Source organism: Narcine bancroftii, chromosome 3 (genome assembly GCF_036971445.1).
Source record: "Narcine bancroftii isolate sNarBan1 chromosome 3, sNarBan1.hap1, whole genome shotgun sequence".
In the NCBI taxonomy this organism is placed as follows: Eukaryota; Metazoa; Chordata; class Chondrichthyes; order Torpediniformes; family Narcinidae; genus Narcine; species Narcine bancroftii.
In genome coordinates this window covers 350,890,953-350,906,137 of record NC_091471.1, presented here as the reverse complement: position 1 = coordinate 350,906,137, position 15,185 = coordinate 350,890,953, and the positions used below count along the sequence as shown (strand labels likewise).

Sequence of the window (15,185 nt, the reverse complement as noted above, 5' to 3'; positions counted from 1 at the left end):
GTGCCAAGCTCGAGGGCTAAGGTTTTGTCTCCAAACTTCGAGCTTCACTGGAATGGTGGAGGAGGCCAAAGGCAGGTCAGAGTGGGTTGGAAAATTAAAACGACCCACAACAAAGAAACTCAATACCTTTTGAGTATTGAGTTAGAGTGCTTTGCAAGGCTGTCACCCAATCTATCTTGGGGCTCCCCAGTGTAGAAGTGAAACATGAGAGTCTGCAGACGCTGTGATTGTGGAAAAAAATGGACTCTGCGAGACTGGCTAAGTTCCTCCAGCATTCCTAGTGTAGAAGTGACTATGTCATGATCTTCAAATGGAGTTCAGTAAGTTGGAAGAGATGCACTGCTGCAACCAGGGGGAGGAAGTGGATCCTGGAATGTGGGACTGGAGAATGTAGAAGAGCAGGTGTTGAATCTCTTGTAGTTGGATAGCAAGGTGCCGAAGAAGTGGAGATTTTATTTCTGACCAGGTAATCCTACAGGACCCTGTTGTGCTCAGATTAATTTTTAAATCACAAAAAAAATACATTTACCTGCACCTGTTTTGTTTGCTGATGGTCCCATTTTATTTTCAGGTGGAGTACTGCTTTGCTAGATGCTGAAAGTCCAGTTCTAATTTTCGTCACTGAAAAGGTATGTATAAAGTATTTCTGATTTGTGTTGCTGCAACAGCTTGGCTCATCCACCCCAAACACACCAAGCCCCTGTGGCTGCATGGTGCATGACATCAAGGATGAACGGTATCAATTGACCTGGGTGTCCCAAGCCCCCTAGAAGAAATATCTCCAAAGCAGACATCCCCTTAATGTGGCTGTATATTGCCTTTACTTCCAGTTTTTTTTACTTTAAAGCCCTATCTAGTACATATGGGGATTGGTAGATGCTGGATAAGTGAAATTTCTGGTTGTTTAAGATTGCACGTTGTGAGATTGGTGAACTAACGTCAAAGAGCACCAATTAAATATTTTTTACCTATTTATTTTCCGCAATTTTTTTTTGCCGGTTGCTGGAATTCCAGATAACAGGGATTTTACTGTATTTAAGTTACAACAACTTGGGATTTTTTAAATAAAAAAACTCATAGGTTCAACAAAGGTCTCGTGTAAATAACAAATCCAAGGTGGAATGATGTGATAGTCCTCATTATAATAAGAAACATGCTCAGGAGTGATACTTCAGCTCCTCAACTTTTGGACCAAAAGTAGGAGTGTTGCTACATTAATGAGGAACATAATTTACAGGAGAGCAATAATACTGGCGGCCCTAATAGAATCAGAATCAATTGTCATGAACATGTCACAAAATCCAATGTTTTGTGGCAGCAATCACAGTGCAAACATTTATATAAAAACCACCTTACAAAATAAATAAAAATAGATCAAGAAAAAGTCAAAGTGAGGCAGTATCTGTGGTTCATTGTTCATTTAGGAATCTGATGGCAACAGGGAAGAAGCTGTCCTTGTGCCACTGAGTGCTTGTCTTCAGGCTCTTGTACCTTTTTCCTGATGGTAGCAGAGTGAAGAAGGTTTGGGTGGTGGGGGTCCTTGAGGTTAGAGGCTGCTTTCTCAAGACACCACCTCTTTTAGATATCCTTGAAAGAGTGAAGGCTGTTCCCCATGATGTTGTTAACCTAGTTAACAAACTCCTGGAATTTATTTTTCTTGTCCTGGGCGTTGGCACCTCTGTACCAGACAGTGATGCAACACGGTACACCTGTAGAAGTTTTCAAGAATCTTTGGTGACATACTGAATCTCTTCAAAGTTTAGCCGCTGGACCTTCTTCATGTGTGGATCCCTTTGATAGTCTCCAGGAATAAAGTCCACTGCAATTTCTAACCAGCATCTGGGGATAAGCAATGACAGCTTTACCAGCAGTTTTCACATTTTGTGAAAATGTACTTTCGGTTCTTTATTTTGAATAAAACTAAAATGCATCCCATTCAATCAAATAATTCATTTACTTGTGCCAAATATGCATGCACTTTGTTTTTAAAACAGTATTGCTACAATTGCATCTGTTATTCCTCCATTTAGTAACACTAATAACTAACTGATCCAGGTTAATGTGAACATCGGAATTTGAGACATGATAATTCTCTGGATATTGATTCCCTTCTGCTTTTTACCAGTTTAGCATAGGTCATCTGATGGGGTTCTATGGGTGAAAGGTGCTAGATCTGTGGAGATTTTTGAGCAAAGTGGAAGAAACCAACTGGAGAAAGTGAACCTTTCAATTTGGGTTGTACATTTAATGGATTGATATCTTGTTGCTTTTCCCAAAAAAGCAATCATCTATGCATGGTTGGAATGGGCTAACTTCATTTAAATGTAGACATCAGCACGTTAATAGGCCAGTTCGGCCCACGAGTCTGTGCCACCCCATTAACCTACACCCCCAGTATGTTTTGAATGGTGGGAGGAAACTGGAGCCCTCAGGGAAAACCCACGCAGACACAGGGAGAATGTACAAACTCCTTACAGACAGCACAGGATTTGAACTCTGGACCGGTCCCGATCGCTGGCGCTGTAAAGGCGTTGCACTGACTGCTATGCCAATTGTGCTGCTCCCATTTTGTGGAGTAAAAAAATGATGAAAACTTTGAAGAGACTGTGATTGAAGTAAAAACACTGCTGGAGAAATTCAGCAGGTCAAACAGTGTACTTTATGTAGCAAATGTTTCGGGCTTGAGCACTTCATCAAAGTATGAGCAAAATGTAGGCTCCCCCTTCCATTTTGTTTGGACCCCTGCTCACATTTTGCTCATACAGTGGAACCCTGTTATAATGCAATAGGTGGGGGTCCAAAAAAAAATCACATCGCGAAAAAAGCGGGGTAGCGCTAAATCGGTGTTTCAGTACTGTGCGTGAAGCAAGGCTGTGTTCTGGCACCAACCCTCTTTTCAATCTTCTTCAGCATGATGCTGAACCAAGCCATGAAAGACCCCAACAATGAAGACGCTGTTTACATCCGGTACCGCACGGATGGCAGTCTCTTCAATCTGAGGCGCCTGCAAACTCACACCAAGACACAAGAGAAACTTGTCCGTGAACTACTCTTTGCAGACGATGCCACTTTAGTTGCCCATTCAGAGCCAGCTCTTCAGCGCTTGACATCCTGCTTTGCGGAAACTGCCAAAAGGTTTGGCCTGGAAGTCAGCCTGAAGAAAACTGAGGTCCTCCATCAGCCAGCTCCCCACCATGACTACCAGCCCCCCCACATCTCCATCGGGCACACAAAACTCAAAACGGTCAACCAGTTTACCTATCTCGGCTGCACCATTTCATCAGATGCAAGGATCGACAATGAGATAGACAACAGACTCGCCAAGGCAAATAGTGCCTTTGGAAGACTACACAAAAGAGTTTGGAAAAACAACCAACTGAAAAACCTCACAAAGATAAGCGTATACAGAGCCGTTGTCATACCCACACTCCTGTTCGGCTCCGAATCATGGGTCCTCTACCGGCATCACCTACGGCTCCTAGAACGCTTCCACCAGCGTTGTCTCCGCTCCATCCTCAACATCCATTGGAGCGCTTTCATCCCTAACATCAAAGTACTCGAGATGGCAGAGGTCGACAGCATCGAGTCCACGCTGCTGAAGATCCAGCTGCGCTGGATGGGTCACGTCTCCAGAATGGAGGACCATCGCCTTCCCAAGATCGTGTTATATGGCGAGCTCTCCACTGGCCACCGTGACAGAGGTGCACCAAAGAAAAGGTACAAGGACTGCCTAAAGAAATCTCTTGGTGCCTGCCACATTGACCACCGCCAGTGGGCTGATATCGCCTCAAACCGTGCATCTTGGCGCCTCACAGTTTGGCGGGCAGCAACCTCCTTTGAAGAAGACCGCAGAGCCCACCTCACTGACAAAAGGCAAAGGAGGAAAAACCCAACACCCAACCCAACCAACCAATTTTCCCCTGCAGCCGCTGCAACCGTGCCTGCCTGTCCCGCATCGGACTTGTCAGCCACAAACGAGCCTGCAGCTGACGTGGACTTTTACCCCCTCCATAAATATTCGTCCGCGAAGCCAAGGCAAAGAAAAGACAATATATACACACATTGATCGCAGCAGCAATCCCACCACCCCCCTCTGTTCACATTGGCACTATACCCCACCCCCCACCACCTTCTGTTTGTGGCAGCATTCACATCCCCTCCCTTTGTTCGCAGCAGCACTCCCCACCCCTCCTTCATAGCAGGACCCACCTCCCCCAATCAATACGATGAATTCCCCATCATGATAAACATTATTTGCCTTAACCATTTAGATGCGCCACAGGGTGGCCATCCCTGGTACTGCATCTTTTAAAATGGGCTTGCTTAATGTCCTATCTCCAAGAACAGAACATGGACATTAAGCGGCGTATACCTTGTATGTATTGGGGTCTAATGACTCATTGTGTTATATCTGAATTCACATTAAATCGGGGTTCCACTCTACCTTAATGGAGTGCTCAAGCCTGAAAAGTTGGTTATGTATCTTTCTCTTTGTTACATAAAGTGCACCATTTGACCTGCTGAGTTTCTCCAGCATTGTGTTTTTTTTTTCTAACTTTTTTTGCATTGTTTTTAGATTTGAGTTTTTAATACAAAGTTCTTTTTTTAAACAGGACAGGATATTCCAAGTATATTCGCAGAAGCTAAAGTTCAAAACACAGCACAAATATAAGTTTGATTCGGGAGATCTGATTGGTTATCCTGTGAGCTTTGCACTTTCTCTTGAAAAAGAGAGCACAACCCTAATATGTTTATGTAAGTGTTAGATGGAACTCCTTGCATGCAACTTGGATAAAATGTTTGCCAATACTAATGAATTTAGAATCAACTACCACCCTACTCTGATTATCTTTTTTACACTGATTTTGTTAAAATAACTTGCTGGGCTATTACAGGCCACAGTTAACTGGATTTTAGCTATTTTTAAACACCGACGTATCACATGATTCACCGGGTGATTTCCTTATTTCTTGTGCTAATGCTACATGAACCCTGAAAATGTAATGTAAGAGTATGATCTTTTATATTTAGGCAGTGCATATTGTGGCTTTTATTTACCATTTCACTGCTGACCTTGGTGTACATCTGTTTTGAACATCACGAAACTGAACACTTTCTGAGTAATTCCTTCATCCTACGTGCAGCTAATCTGATGTCCCACCTTGTATACATTCCTTATCCACTGCTATTGAAGTGAAATTTCGATATTTGCTCGTTAATATAATTAATCCTATCATCCTCATGGACTTAGAAAAGTGTATTGAAACAATTCCATTATTAGTAGCCTTGAGTTTATGTCACTCCATATTTAAGTGCCTTCAATGTGAAAGTTTCTACAAATCACTTCTTGATTTCCCCCTCGTGAGGCTTTTTCCTCCGCTCATTCTTCTATAAGACTAAGGAGCAGAATTAGGCTATTCAGCCCATTGAGACTGCTCTGTCATTCAAAACTTGGTTGATATTTTCTTCCTTTCAGCCCCATTCTCCTGCCTTCTCCCCATCACATTTGCTGCCCTTACTAATCAAGAATGTATCAACCTCAGCTTTTTAAATATCCAGTGACTTGGCCTCTACAACCATCTGTGGCAACGAATTCCACGGGGATGCACTTAATACCCTCTGACTAAAGAAACTTCTCATCTCTATTCTTGAGGGAGGTCCTTTTATTTTGAGCTGCTTCATCTGATACTAGACTGTCCTACAAATGGAAACATCTCTATGTTCACTCTATCCAGTCCTTTCAATATTCACTGTGTTTCGATGGGATCCCCCCCCCCCCCCCATCCTTCTAAACTCGTGCAAGTATAGACCTAAAGCCATCAAACGTTCCTTGTACATTAACCCTCTCATCCATGGAATTAGTCTCATAAACCTGCTCTGGACCCTCTCCAGTGCTAACACTTTTTACCTTGGATATGGGGCCCAAAACTGCTCACAATACTCCAAATGTGGTCTGACCCAATAATTTGTAAAGCCTCAGCAATATATCCTTGACTTCAATTATATACGAGTTCTGTTGAAAATGATTGTTAAAATTGGATTTCCCAACTCATCCTGCAAATTAACCTCTTGGGAAACCTGCACGAGGACTCCCAAATCCCTTTGGACCTCTGCTTTCTGAGTTTATTGCCCATTTAGAAAATAGTCAACTTATTCCTTCAACCAAAGTGCATGACCACACACTTACAGAATCTATTCTGTCTGACATTTCTTTGCCCATTCTCCCAACCAACCCAAGTCACTGCAGACCTCCTGCTTCTTAAATACTATCCATCCGTCCACCTATTTTTGTATCATGGGAAAATTTGGCCACAAAGCCATCAATTCTTGTCATCTAAATCACTTGCATACAATATGAAAAATAGTGGATCCAAAACTGAGCCCCTACAAAACACCACGAGTTACTGGCAGTCAGCCGGAAAATCCCCACTTATTCCCACTCTTTGCCTCCGCCAATTACTGAACCTTCTATCCGTGCTAGTTCCTTTCCTATAATGCCACAAGATCCTGTTTTGTTTTGCAGCCTTGTATATGGCACCTTGTCAAAGGCCTTCTGAAAATCCAAGCAAACAACTTCTCACTCTCTTTTGTCTGTCCTGTTCATTACTGTCTCAAAGAATTCCAACAGATTTGTCAGGCAAGATCTACCCTGAAGGAAGCCCTGCTGACTTTGGCCTAATTTATCTTTCAAGTACCCTGAATCCTCATTCTTAATCATGGACTCAACAATCTTGTCAACCGCTAAAGTAAGGTTAATATAATTTTCTGTCTTTTCCCCTCTCTTACTTCTTAAAGAGTTCAGTTTTCTTGGCGTCGGGAACCATTCCCGACTACAGAACGATCACAATCTCTTCAGCTACCTCTTTCAGACCTTGGGGTACAATCCATCTTTTTTCAGCCCCTTCAGCTTCCCCTCCATCTTCTCCTTGGCAATAGCGACTGCACTCACTTTTACTCTCTGACTACCTTGAATTTCTGCCGTGTCACTGGTGTCTTCACAGTAAAGACTGATGCAAAATACCTATTCAATTCATTTGCCATTTCTTTGTTCCCCATTCCCACTTCTCATTTTCTAGTGTCTACTCTTGCTTTTACTCTTTATATATCTGTAAAAACTTTTGGTGTCCTCATTTAAGTTATTGGCCTGCTTTCATATTTTTCTACCCTTATTGCATTTTTTTCGTTGCTTTCTGTTCATTTTGAAAAACTACTCAATCCCTCAGCTACCCATTAATTAGGAGATTTTTAACTTTACACATGTTGACTGGGGCTCTCATACTGTAAAAGGGCTGGATGGCTTGGAGTTTGTCAAAAATGTTCAGGAAACTTTTCTAAATCAATATATAGAGGTACCAATGAGAGAGGATGCAATACTTGATCCCATATTAGGGAATCAGCCAGGGCAGATAACAGAAGTATGTGTAGGCCAGAGGTTTCAAACTGCCCCCAACTCTCATTCCACCTCAAGCAATCCCTATGCTGTGATTAGTAAGGGATTGCTTAAGGTGGCATGTGAGTGGGAAGGGAAGGTTGAGAACCACTGTTCTAGACCCAATTGTTACTGAAATATTTTGCTTGAGAACATTTGTCATTGGCCCATTTCCTTTGGAGTTATGAAACCATGCACATAATAAATCAGTTAGGTATGATTAAAACAATGATTTTCAAACCTTTTTCTTTCCATTCACATACCATAGGAACATAGAACATAGGAAGTAGGAACAGGAGTAGGCCAAAAATGGCCCATCGAGCCTGCTCGCCGCCATTCAATACGATCATGGCTGATCTATTTTATGACCTAACTCCACCTACCTGCCTTCTCCCTATATCCCCTAATTCCTCTATCTTGATACCATCTTAAGCATTCCCTTACGAATCACAGAACAATTATGGTATCAGGGATACTTAAGACGGAATGTGAGTTTAGCAGGGCAGTTTGAAAACTACTGATGTAGGTGAACATTTTGGGTCCAGTGACCATAATATCATTAGTTTAAAATTAATTATGGGTATGGATAAGTCTGGTCATCGAGTTGAGATTCTAAATTGGAGAAAGGCCAATTTTGTGGAAATGAAAAAGGATCTAGGAGGAGTGGATTGGACTCATTTGTTTTCTGGCAAGAATGTGTTCAGTAAGTGGAAGGCCTACAAAGGTGAAATTTTGACAGTGCAGAGTTTGCATGTTCCTGTCAGGATTAAAGGCAAAGTTAACAAGCATAGGGAACCTTGGTTTTCAAAGGATATTAGAAATCTTGTAAAAGATGGTGTCTAGCAGGTATAGGCAACAAGGAGCAAATGAGGTACTAGAAGAGTATAGAAAATGGAAGGAAATTAGAAAGGCAAAAAGAAGACATGAAGTTGCTTTTGGCAGATAATGTGAAGGTAAACCCGAAGGGTTTCTACAAACATGTTGAGAGTAAAAGGATTGTAAGGGACAAAATTGGTCGCCTAGAAGATCAGAGTGGTCGTCTATATGTGGAGCCCGATGAGATGGGGGAGATCTTTCTTTTTTTAAATTTTTTTTTGAGTTTAACATATAAGCATAAATACAGAATTGACAATTACATTAATTAATTTGTATACAAGTTCGCACAAAAAAAGCCAATGGAAAAATGTAGATAAAACTACATTAATAATTGCTTATAATTCCTCAAAAAGATTTAATTGAAATGATCTATGCGACCATGTTAAACCCATTTGTTGCAATAGCGTATAAAATAAAGGGAAAAAAAACTAAATCTAATCTATCCCCTCCCTCTAATCAAGGTTACCTTATACATAGATTTTTTTTTAATTAATAATGTGGAATCACTGGCGATCCCCTAAGAACAGGCAATGAACCACCAGAAAATACAATAATTGTTAATTCTGCCAATTATAATAAAAGAATGGGCCCTACAATATCATAAATTGAAACTTTCTATCTTTAATATTATATCTAATTTTCTCTAAACTTATATAGGACATTACATTATATAACCACTGTGTATGAGTAGGGGATTAATCATCTTTCCATTTCAATAACATTGCTGGTTATCAACATGGTAAAAGCTAAAACTTTTTCCTGAGATGCCAATATAAGAGGAGGGGAGATCTTAAACAGTTTGTATCAGTATTTACTCAGGAAACTGGCATAGTGTATAAGGAAGGAAAGGAAATGAGCAGTAGAGGCATGGAACATAGAGAGATTAAAGAGGAGGAGGTTCTTGCTGCCTTACAGCAAATAAAGGTAGATAAATCCCCCAGGCCTGACATGACCTTGAGGAAGACCAGTGTCAAAATTACAGGGCCCTGGCAGAAATATTTAAAATATCCTTAGCCTTGGGTGTGGATTGGAGAGTAGCTCATTTGTTCTGTGGTTTAAAAAAGGCTCCAAAAGTGAACCTGGAAATTATAGGCCTGATATCAGTGGTAGGTAAATTACTGGAGAGTGTTCTGAGAGATTACAACATATATACAAGTATTTGGACAGCTAAGGGCTGATTAAGGATAGTCAGTATGGTTTTGTGCATGGTAGGTCATGTTTAACAAATCTTAGATTTTTAAGAGATTACCAAGAAAGTAGATGAAGGAAAGGCAGTGGATGTTGTCTACATGGACTTTTGAAAAGCCTTTGATAACGTCCCACATGGGAGGTTAATTCAGAAGGTTCAAACACTAGGTTATAAACTGGATTTGAAATTGGTTGAATGGGAGAAGACAGAATGGATGATTGTTTCTCAGACTGGAGGCCTGAGATTAGTGGTATGTCTCAGGGATTGGTGCTGGGACCATTGTTGTTTACGTCAATGATCTGGATGATAATGTGGTAAATTGGATCAGCAAGTTTGTGATGACATTAAGATTGGAGACGTTGTGGACAGCAAGGAAGGCTTGCAGAGGGATCTGGACCAACTGGAAAAATGGCCAGAATATTTCAGATGGAATTTTATACAAAGAAGTGCGTGATGTTGCATTTTGGAAAGACGTAGTAAATGGTAGGGCACTGAGGAGTGCGGAGTAACAAAGGGATCTGGGAATACAGATACATAATTCCCTGAAAGTAGTGTCACAGGTAGAGAGAATTGAGAAGAAAGCTTTTGGCATCTTGGCCATCATAAATCAAAGTATTGAGTACAGCAGTTGGGATGTAATGGTGAGGTTGTACAAGACATTGGTGAGGCCAGATTTGAAATATTGTGCGCAGTTCTGGTCGCCAAACTCCAGAAGGGTATCAATAAAATCAAAAGAATGGAGAGAAGATTTACTAAGATGTTGCTGGGTTATTCTGGAGTTGAGTTACAGAAAAGATTAAACAGGTTAGGACTTTATTCCTTTGAGCATGAGAAGAATGAGGGGAGATTTTACAAAAATATGAGGGCTATAAACAGAGTAAATGCGAATAAGTTCTTTCTACTTGGATTAGGAGAGATAAATACAAGAGGTCATGGCTTTAGAGAGAAAGGGGAAAGGTTAAGGAGGAACATTAGGGGGAACTTCTTCACTCAGAGTGATTGAAATTTGGAATGAGCTGCCATCTGACATGGTAAATGCGAGCTCACTTGCATTAAGAATAAATTTGGATAGGGAGGAGTCACGTGATGGAGTAGTGGCCGGACGGTGAACTCCAGCCCTCTCCAGAAAAGTCGGGAAAAACAAGAGAAAATACAAAGGCACAGAAATACAAGTTAAAGAAAAGTGAATATAAAGGTGGAAAGAAGATGAAGACAAAAGGAGAAAAATCAAAATCAACGGAAAGAAGAGAGGAAGAGAAGACAACGGAGGAAAAAGGTGAAGGCCTTACCTGTCCGAAGAGGCCCGCTGTGGAGAGAAGACCCCACTACCTCAGGTCGGTAGAAAGAGAACTACAACAATGGCTCACAGAGCCGAGTAAAAGTGCGCAACCGCGCATGCGCGACTCCTCGCGCATGCGCGATGCGCATACAAAAAAACACACCGACGGGAGGGGGGACCAGCTGGGGAGTCGATCTCCACAGCCGGCAACGACAACTGCAGAACACCTGCAGCAAGAAGAGACCACAGAAGACAATAGAAACAAGAAAGAAGAGGAGGAAAGGGCAGCAAAGAAACAACAGATGGTCAACCTAGAGGAAGAAGAAGAGGAAGAGGAAGAGTACAGGGAAATAGAAGAAGAAAAGATAGGCAAGGTAAAGGAGGTACTTGCTCTTGTTAGAGGATACATGGAGTCATTTAAAGAATGGCAAACACAGGAATTCAATGATTTAAGAAGAAGAATAAACAACACAGAAAAGAAAATAAATAAAATGGATATGACCTTAACAGAAATGGGGAAAAAAATGGACAAGATGGAAGAACGGGCAATAGCAGCAGAAATGGAGGTAGAAGACTTAAAAAAGAAATTGGAGGAATCTAATAAAAAAACTAAAGAGACACAAGAATTACTAGCCCAAAAAATAGATATAATGGAAAATTATAACAGAAGAAATAACATAAAGATAGTGGGCCTTAAGGAAGATGTAGAAGGCAAGAATATGAGGGAGTTTATAAAAGAATGGATCCCTAAGGCCCTAGGATGTCCAGAACTACAGCAAGAAATGGAAATAGAAAGGGCACATAGAGCATTGGCCCCTAAACCACAACCACAACAAAAACCAAGATCTATTGTAGTAAAATTCCTAAGATATACTACAAGAGAAAAGGTACTGGAGAAGACAATGGAAAAAGTAAGAGAGGGCAACAAACCACTGGAGTATAAAGGGCAAAAAATCTTCATTTATCCAGATATAAGCTTTGAACTCCTAAAGAAGAGAAAAGAGTTCAATGCAGCAAAAGCGATTTTATGGAAGAAAGGATATAAATTTACACTGAAGCATCCTGCGGTATTGAAAATATTTATTCCAGGACAACAAAACAGACTATTCTCGGATCCAGAAGAAGCACGAAAATTTGCAGAACAATTACAAAAATAGACTGAGGGATGAAGACGGGTAATGAGAGCAAAAATTATCACGATTGATATGTATGTGGGTAAAGACAAAAATAGACTGAGGGATGAAGACGGGTAAGGAGGGTAAAAATGACCACGATTGATATGTATGCGGGTAAAGAGGTATAAGAGTGAATAGAGACAACGGGCATATGTGAAAGTATCTGTAATTAGAGGAAAACATAGAAAGTATAGACAAGAATTAATAAGGGAAGGTAATGGAATAGAGAGAATAAGGAGGGAACTAAAAGAGTGACCTTTGTGACATATAAAAAACGAAATCTTTTCTGGGGGGGGCTGGGTGGGGGGAAAAGAGCGGTCACTGCAAAATCAGTTGACGCTTGCGAGTGGATTCGCAAATCCAAATGGAGAGGGGAGATGTGGTTGTCCGACAAGGGATAAAGGGCAACTCAGGAGGGGAAGGGGAGATTGGGGATAAAGAAGATAGAAATAGGAGAATAAGGAAAATGTTGGATGTTGTAGGAATGTTGTCTGGTAAAGAGTTGAAAATAAGAAAACAGAAATGGAAAAGGAGGAAAGGTAATGATGGAAAAACGGAAAGAGAAGATAAACAAAATATAAAATGGCTACGCTGAACTATATGACTCTAAATATTAATGGAATACATAACCAAATTAAAAGGAAGAAACTACTAAATTTACTGAAAAAGGAAAAAATAGATATAGCATTTGTCCAAGAAACACATTTAACTGAATTGGAGCACAAGAAATTAAAGAGAGATTGGGTAGGACATGTAACAGCAGCATCGTATAATTCAAAAGCAAGAGGAGTGGCTATATTAATTAGCAAAAATGTGCCATTTAAAATAGAAGAGGAAATAATAGATCCAGCAGGGAGATATGTTATGATAAAATGTCAGATATATTCAGAGCTTTGGAATCTACTTAATATATATTCACCTAACGAAGAAGATCAAAAGTTTATGCAAGATATCTTTTTGAAGGTAGCTAATACGCAAGGGAACATACTAATAGGAGGGGATTTCAATCTGAATTTGGATCCAAATATGGATAAAACGGGGAAAAAAATTAACAGGAAGAACAAAGTAACCAAATTTATAATTAAATCAATGCAAGAATAAATTTGGATAGAGGAGTCACGTGATGGAGTAGTGGCCGGACGGTGAACTCCAGCCCTCTCCAGAAAAGTCGGGAAAAACAAAGGAAAACACAAAGGCACAGAAATAAAAGTTTCAGAAAAGTGAGTATAAAGGTGGAAAGAAGATGGCGACAAAAAAAGAAAAATCGAAAGCAACGGTAAGAAGAGAGGAAGAGAAGACAAAGGAGGAAAAAGGTGAAGGCCTTACCTGTCCGAAGAGGCCCGCTGCGGAGAGAGAAACCCGCTCCCTCAGGTCGGTAAATAATGGACTACAAAAATGGCTCGCTGAGCCGAGTAAAAGTGCGCAACCGCGCATGCGCGAGGAATCGCGCATGCGCGATGCGAATGGAAAAAAAACACACCGACGGGAGGGGGGACCAGCTGGGGAGTCGATCTCCACAGCCGGCAACGACAGCTGCAGAACACCTGCAGCAAGAAGAGACCACAGAAGACAATGGAAACAAGAAAGAAGAGGAGGAAAGGGCACCAAAGAAACAACAGATGGCCAACCCAGAGGAAGAAGAAGAGGAAGAGTACAGGGAAATAGAAGAAGAAAAGAAAGGCAAGGTAAAGGATATACTTGCTCTTATTAAAGGATACATGGAGTCATTTAAAGAATGGCAAACACAGGAATTTAATGATTTAAGAAAAAGAATAAACAACACAGAAGAGAAAATGAATAAAATAGAGATGACCTTAACAGAAATGGGAAAGAAAATGGACAAGATGGAAGAGCGGGCAGTAGCAGCAGAAATGGAGGTAGAAGACTTAAAAAAGAAATTAGAGGAATCTAATAAAAAAACTATAGAGACACAAGAACTACTAGCTCAAAAAATAGATATAATGGAAAATTATAACAGAAGAAATAACAAAGATAGTGGGCCTTAAGGAAGATGAAGAAGGCAAGAATATGAGGGAGTTTATAAAAGAGTGGATCCCTAAGACCCTAGGATGTCCAGAACTACAGCAAGAAATGGAAATAGAAAGGGCACATAGAGTATTGGCCTCTAAACCACAACCACAACAAAAACCAAGATCTATTTTAGTAAAATTCCTAAGATATACTACAAGAGAAAAGGTACTGGAGAAGACAATGGAAAAAGTAAGAGAGGGCAACAAACCACTGGAGTATAAAGGGCAAAAAATCTTCATTTATCCAGATATAAGTTTTGAACTCCTAAAGAAGAGAAAAGAGTTCAATACAGCAAAGGCGATTTTATGACAATTACAAAAATAGACTGAGGGAGGAAGACGGGTAATGAGAGTAAAAATGATCACGATTGATATGTATGTGGGTAAAGACAAAAATAGACTGAGGGATGAAGACGGGTAATGAGAGTAAAAATGATCACGATTGATATGTATGCGGGTAAAGAGGTATAAGAGTGAATAGAGACAATGTGCATACGTGAATGTATCTGTACTTAGAGGAAAATATAGATAGTATAGACAAGAATTAATAAGGGAAGGTAATGGAATAGAGAGAATAAGGAGGGAATTAAAAGAGTGACCTTTGTGACATATGAAAAGTGAAATCTTTTCTGGGGGGGGCGGGGTGGGGGGAAATAGCGGTCACTGCAAAATCAGTTGACGCTTGCGAGTGGATTCGCAAATCCAAATGGAGAGGGGAGATGTGGTTGTCCGACAAGGGATAAAGGACAACTCAGGAGGGGAAGGGGAGATTGGGGATAAAGAAGATAGAAATAGGAGAATAAGGAAAATGTTGGATGTTGTAGGAATGTTGTCTTATAAAGAGTTGAAAATAAGAAAACAGAAATGGAAAAGGAGGAAAGGTAATGATGGAAAAACGGAAAGAGAAGATAAACAAAATATAAAAGGGCTACACTGAACTATATGTCTTTAAATATTAATGGAATACATAACCAAATTAAAAAGAAGAAACTACTAAATTTAAATGAATAAATGTATTCCATTAGAAAAAATAACATATAGGTTAAGAAATAATATTGCAATATTCGAACAAGTATAGGAGCCTTACATTAAATACAATAGCGAAAACCTACCGGGGACAAACATTACCTAAGTTGATGGAAGGAGAAGGAAAGAAAAGAATGGACTCAGTAGAATTTCTGGTGTATTTTTGTTGAATGACAACATT

General features: G+C 40.3%; 1 protein-coding gene across 1 annotated transcript in view; it reads left to right on the top strand.

Annotated features, from left to right (window-relative positions):
- The window catches only part of nol11 (nucleolar protein 11), a 52,636-nt gene that overhangs the window by 7,107 nt on the left and 30,344 nt on the right, over window positions 1–15,185 (top strand). The window contains exons 5-6 of the mRNA XM_069929751.1: window positions 572–629; window positions 4,614–4,755. Of these exons, the coding sequence (XP_069785852.1) occupies window positions 572–629; window positions 4,614–4,755 (200 nt within the window). The remainder of the gene's footprint in view (window positions 1–571; window positions 630–4,613; window positions 4,756–15,185) is intronic.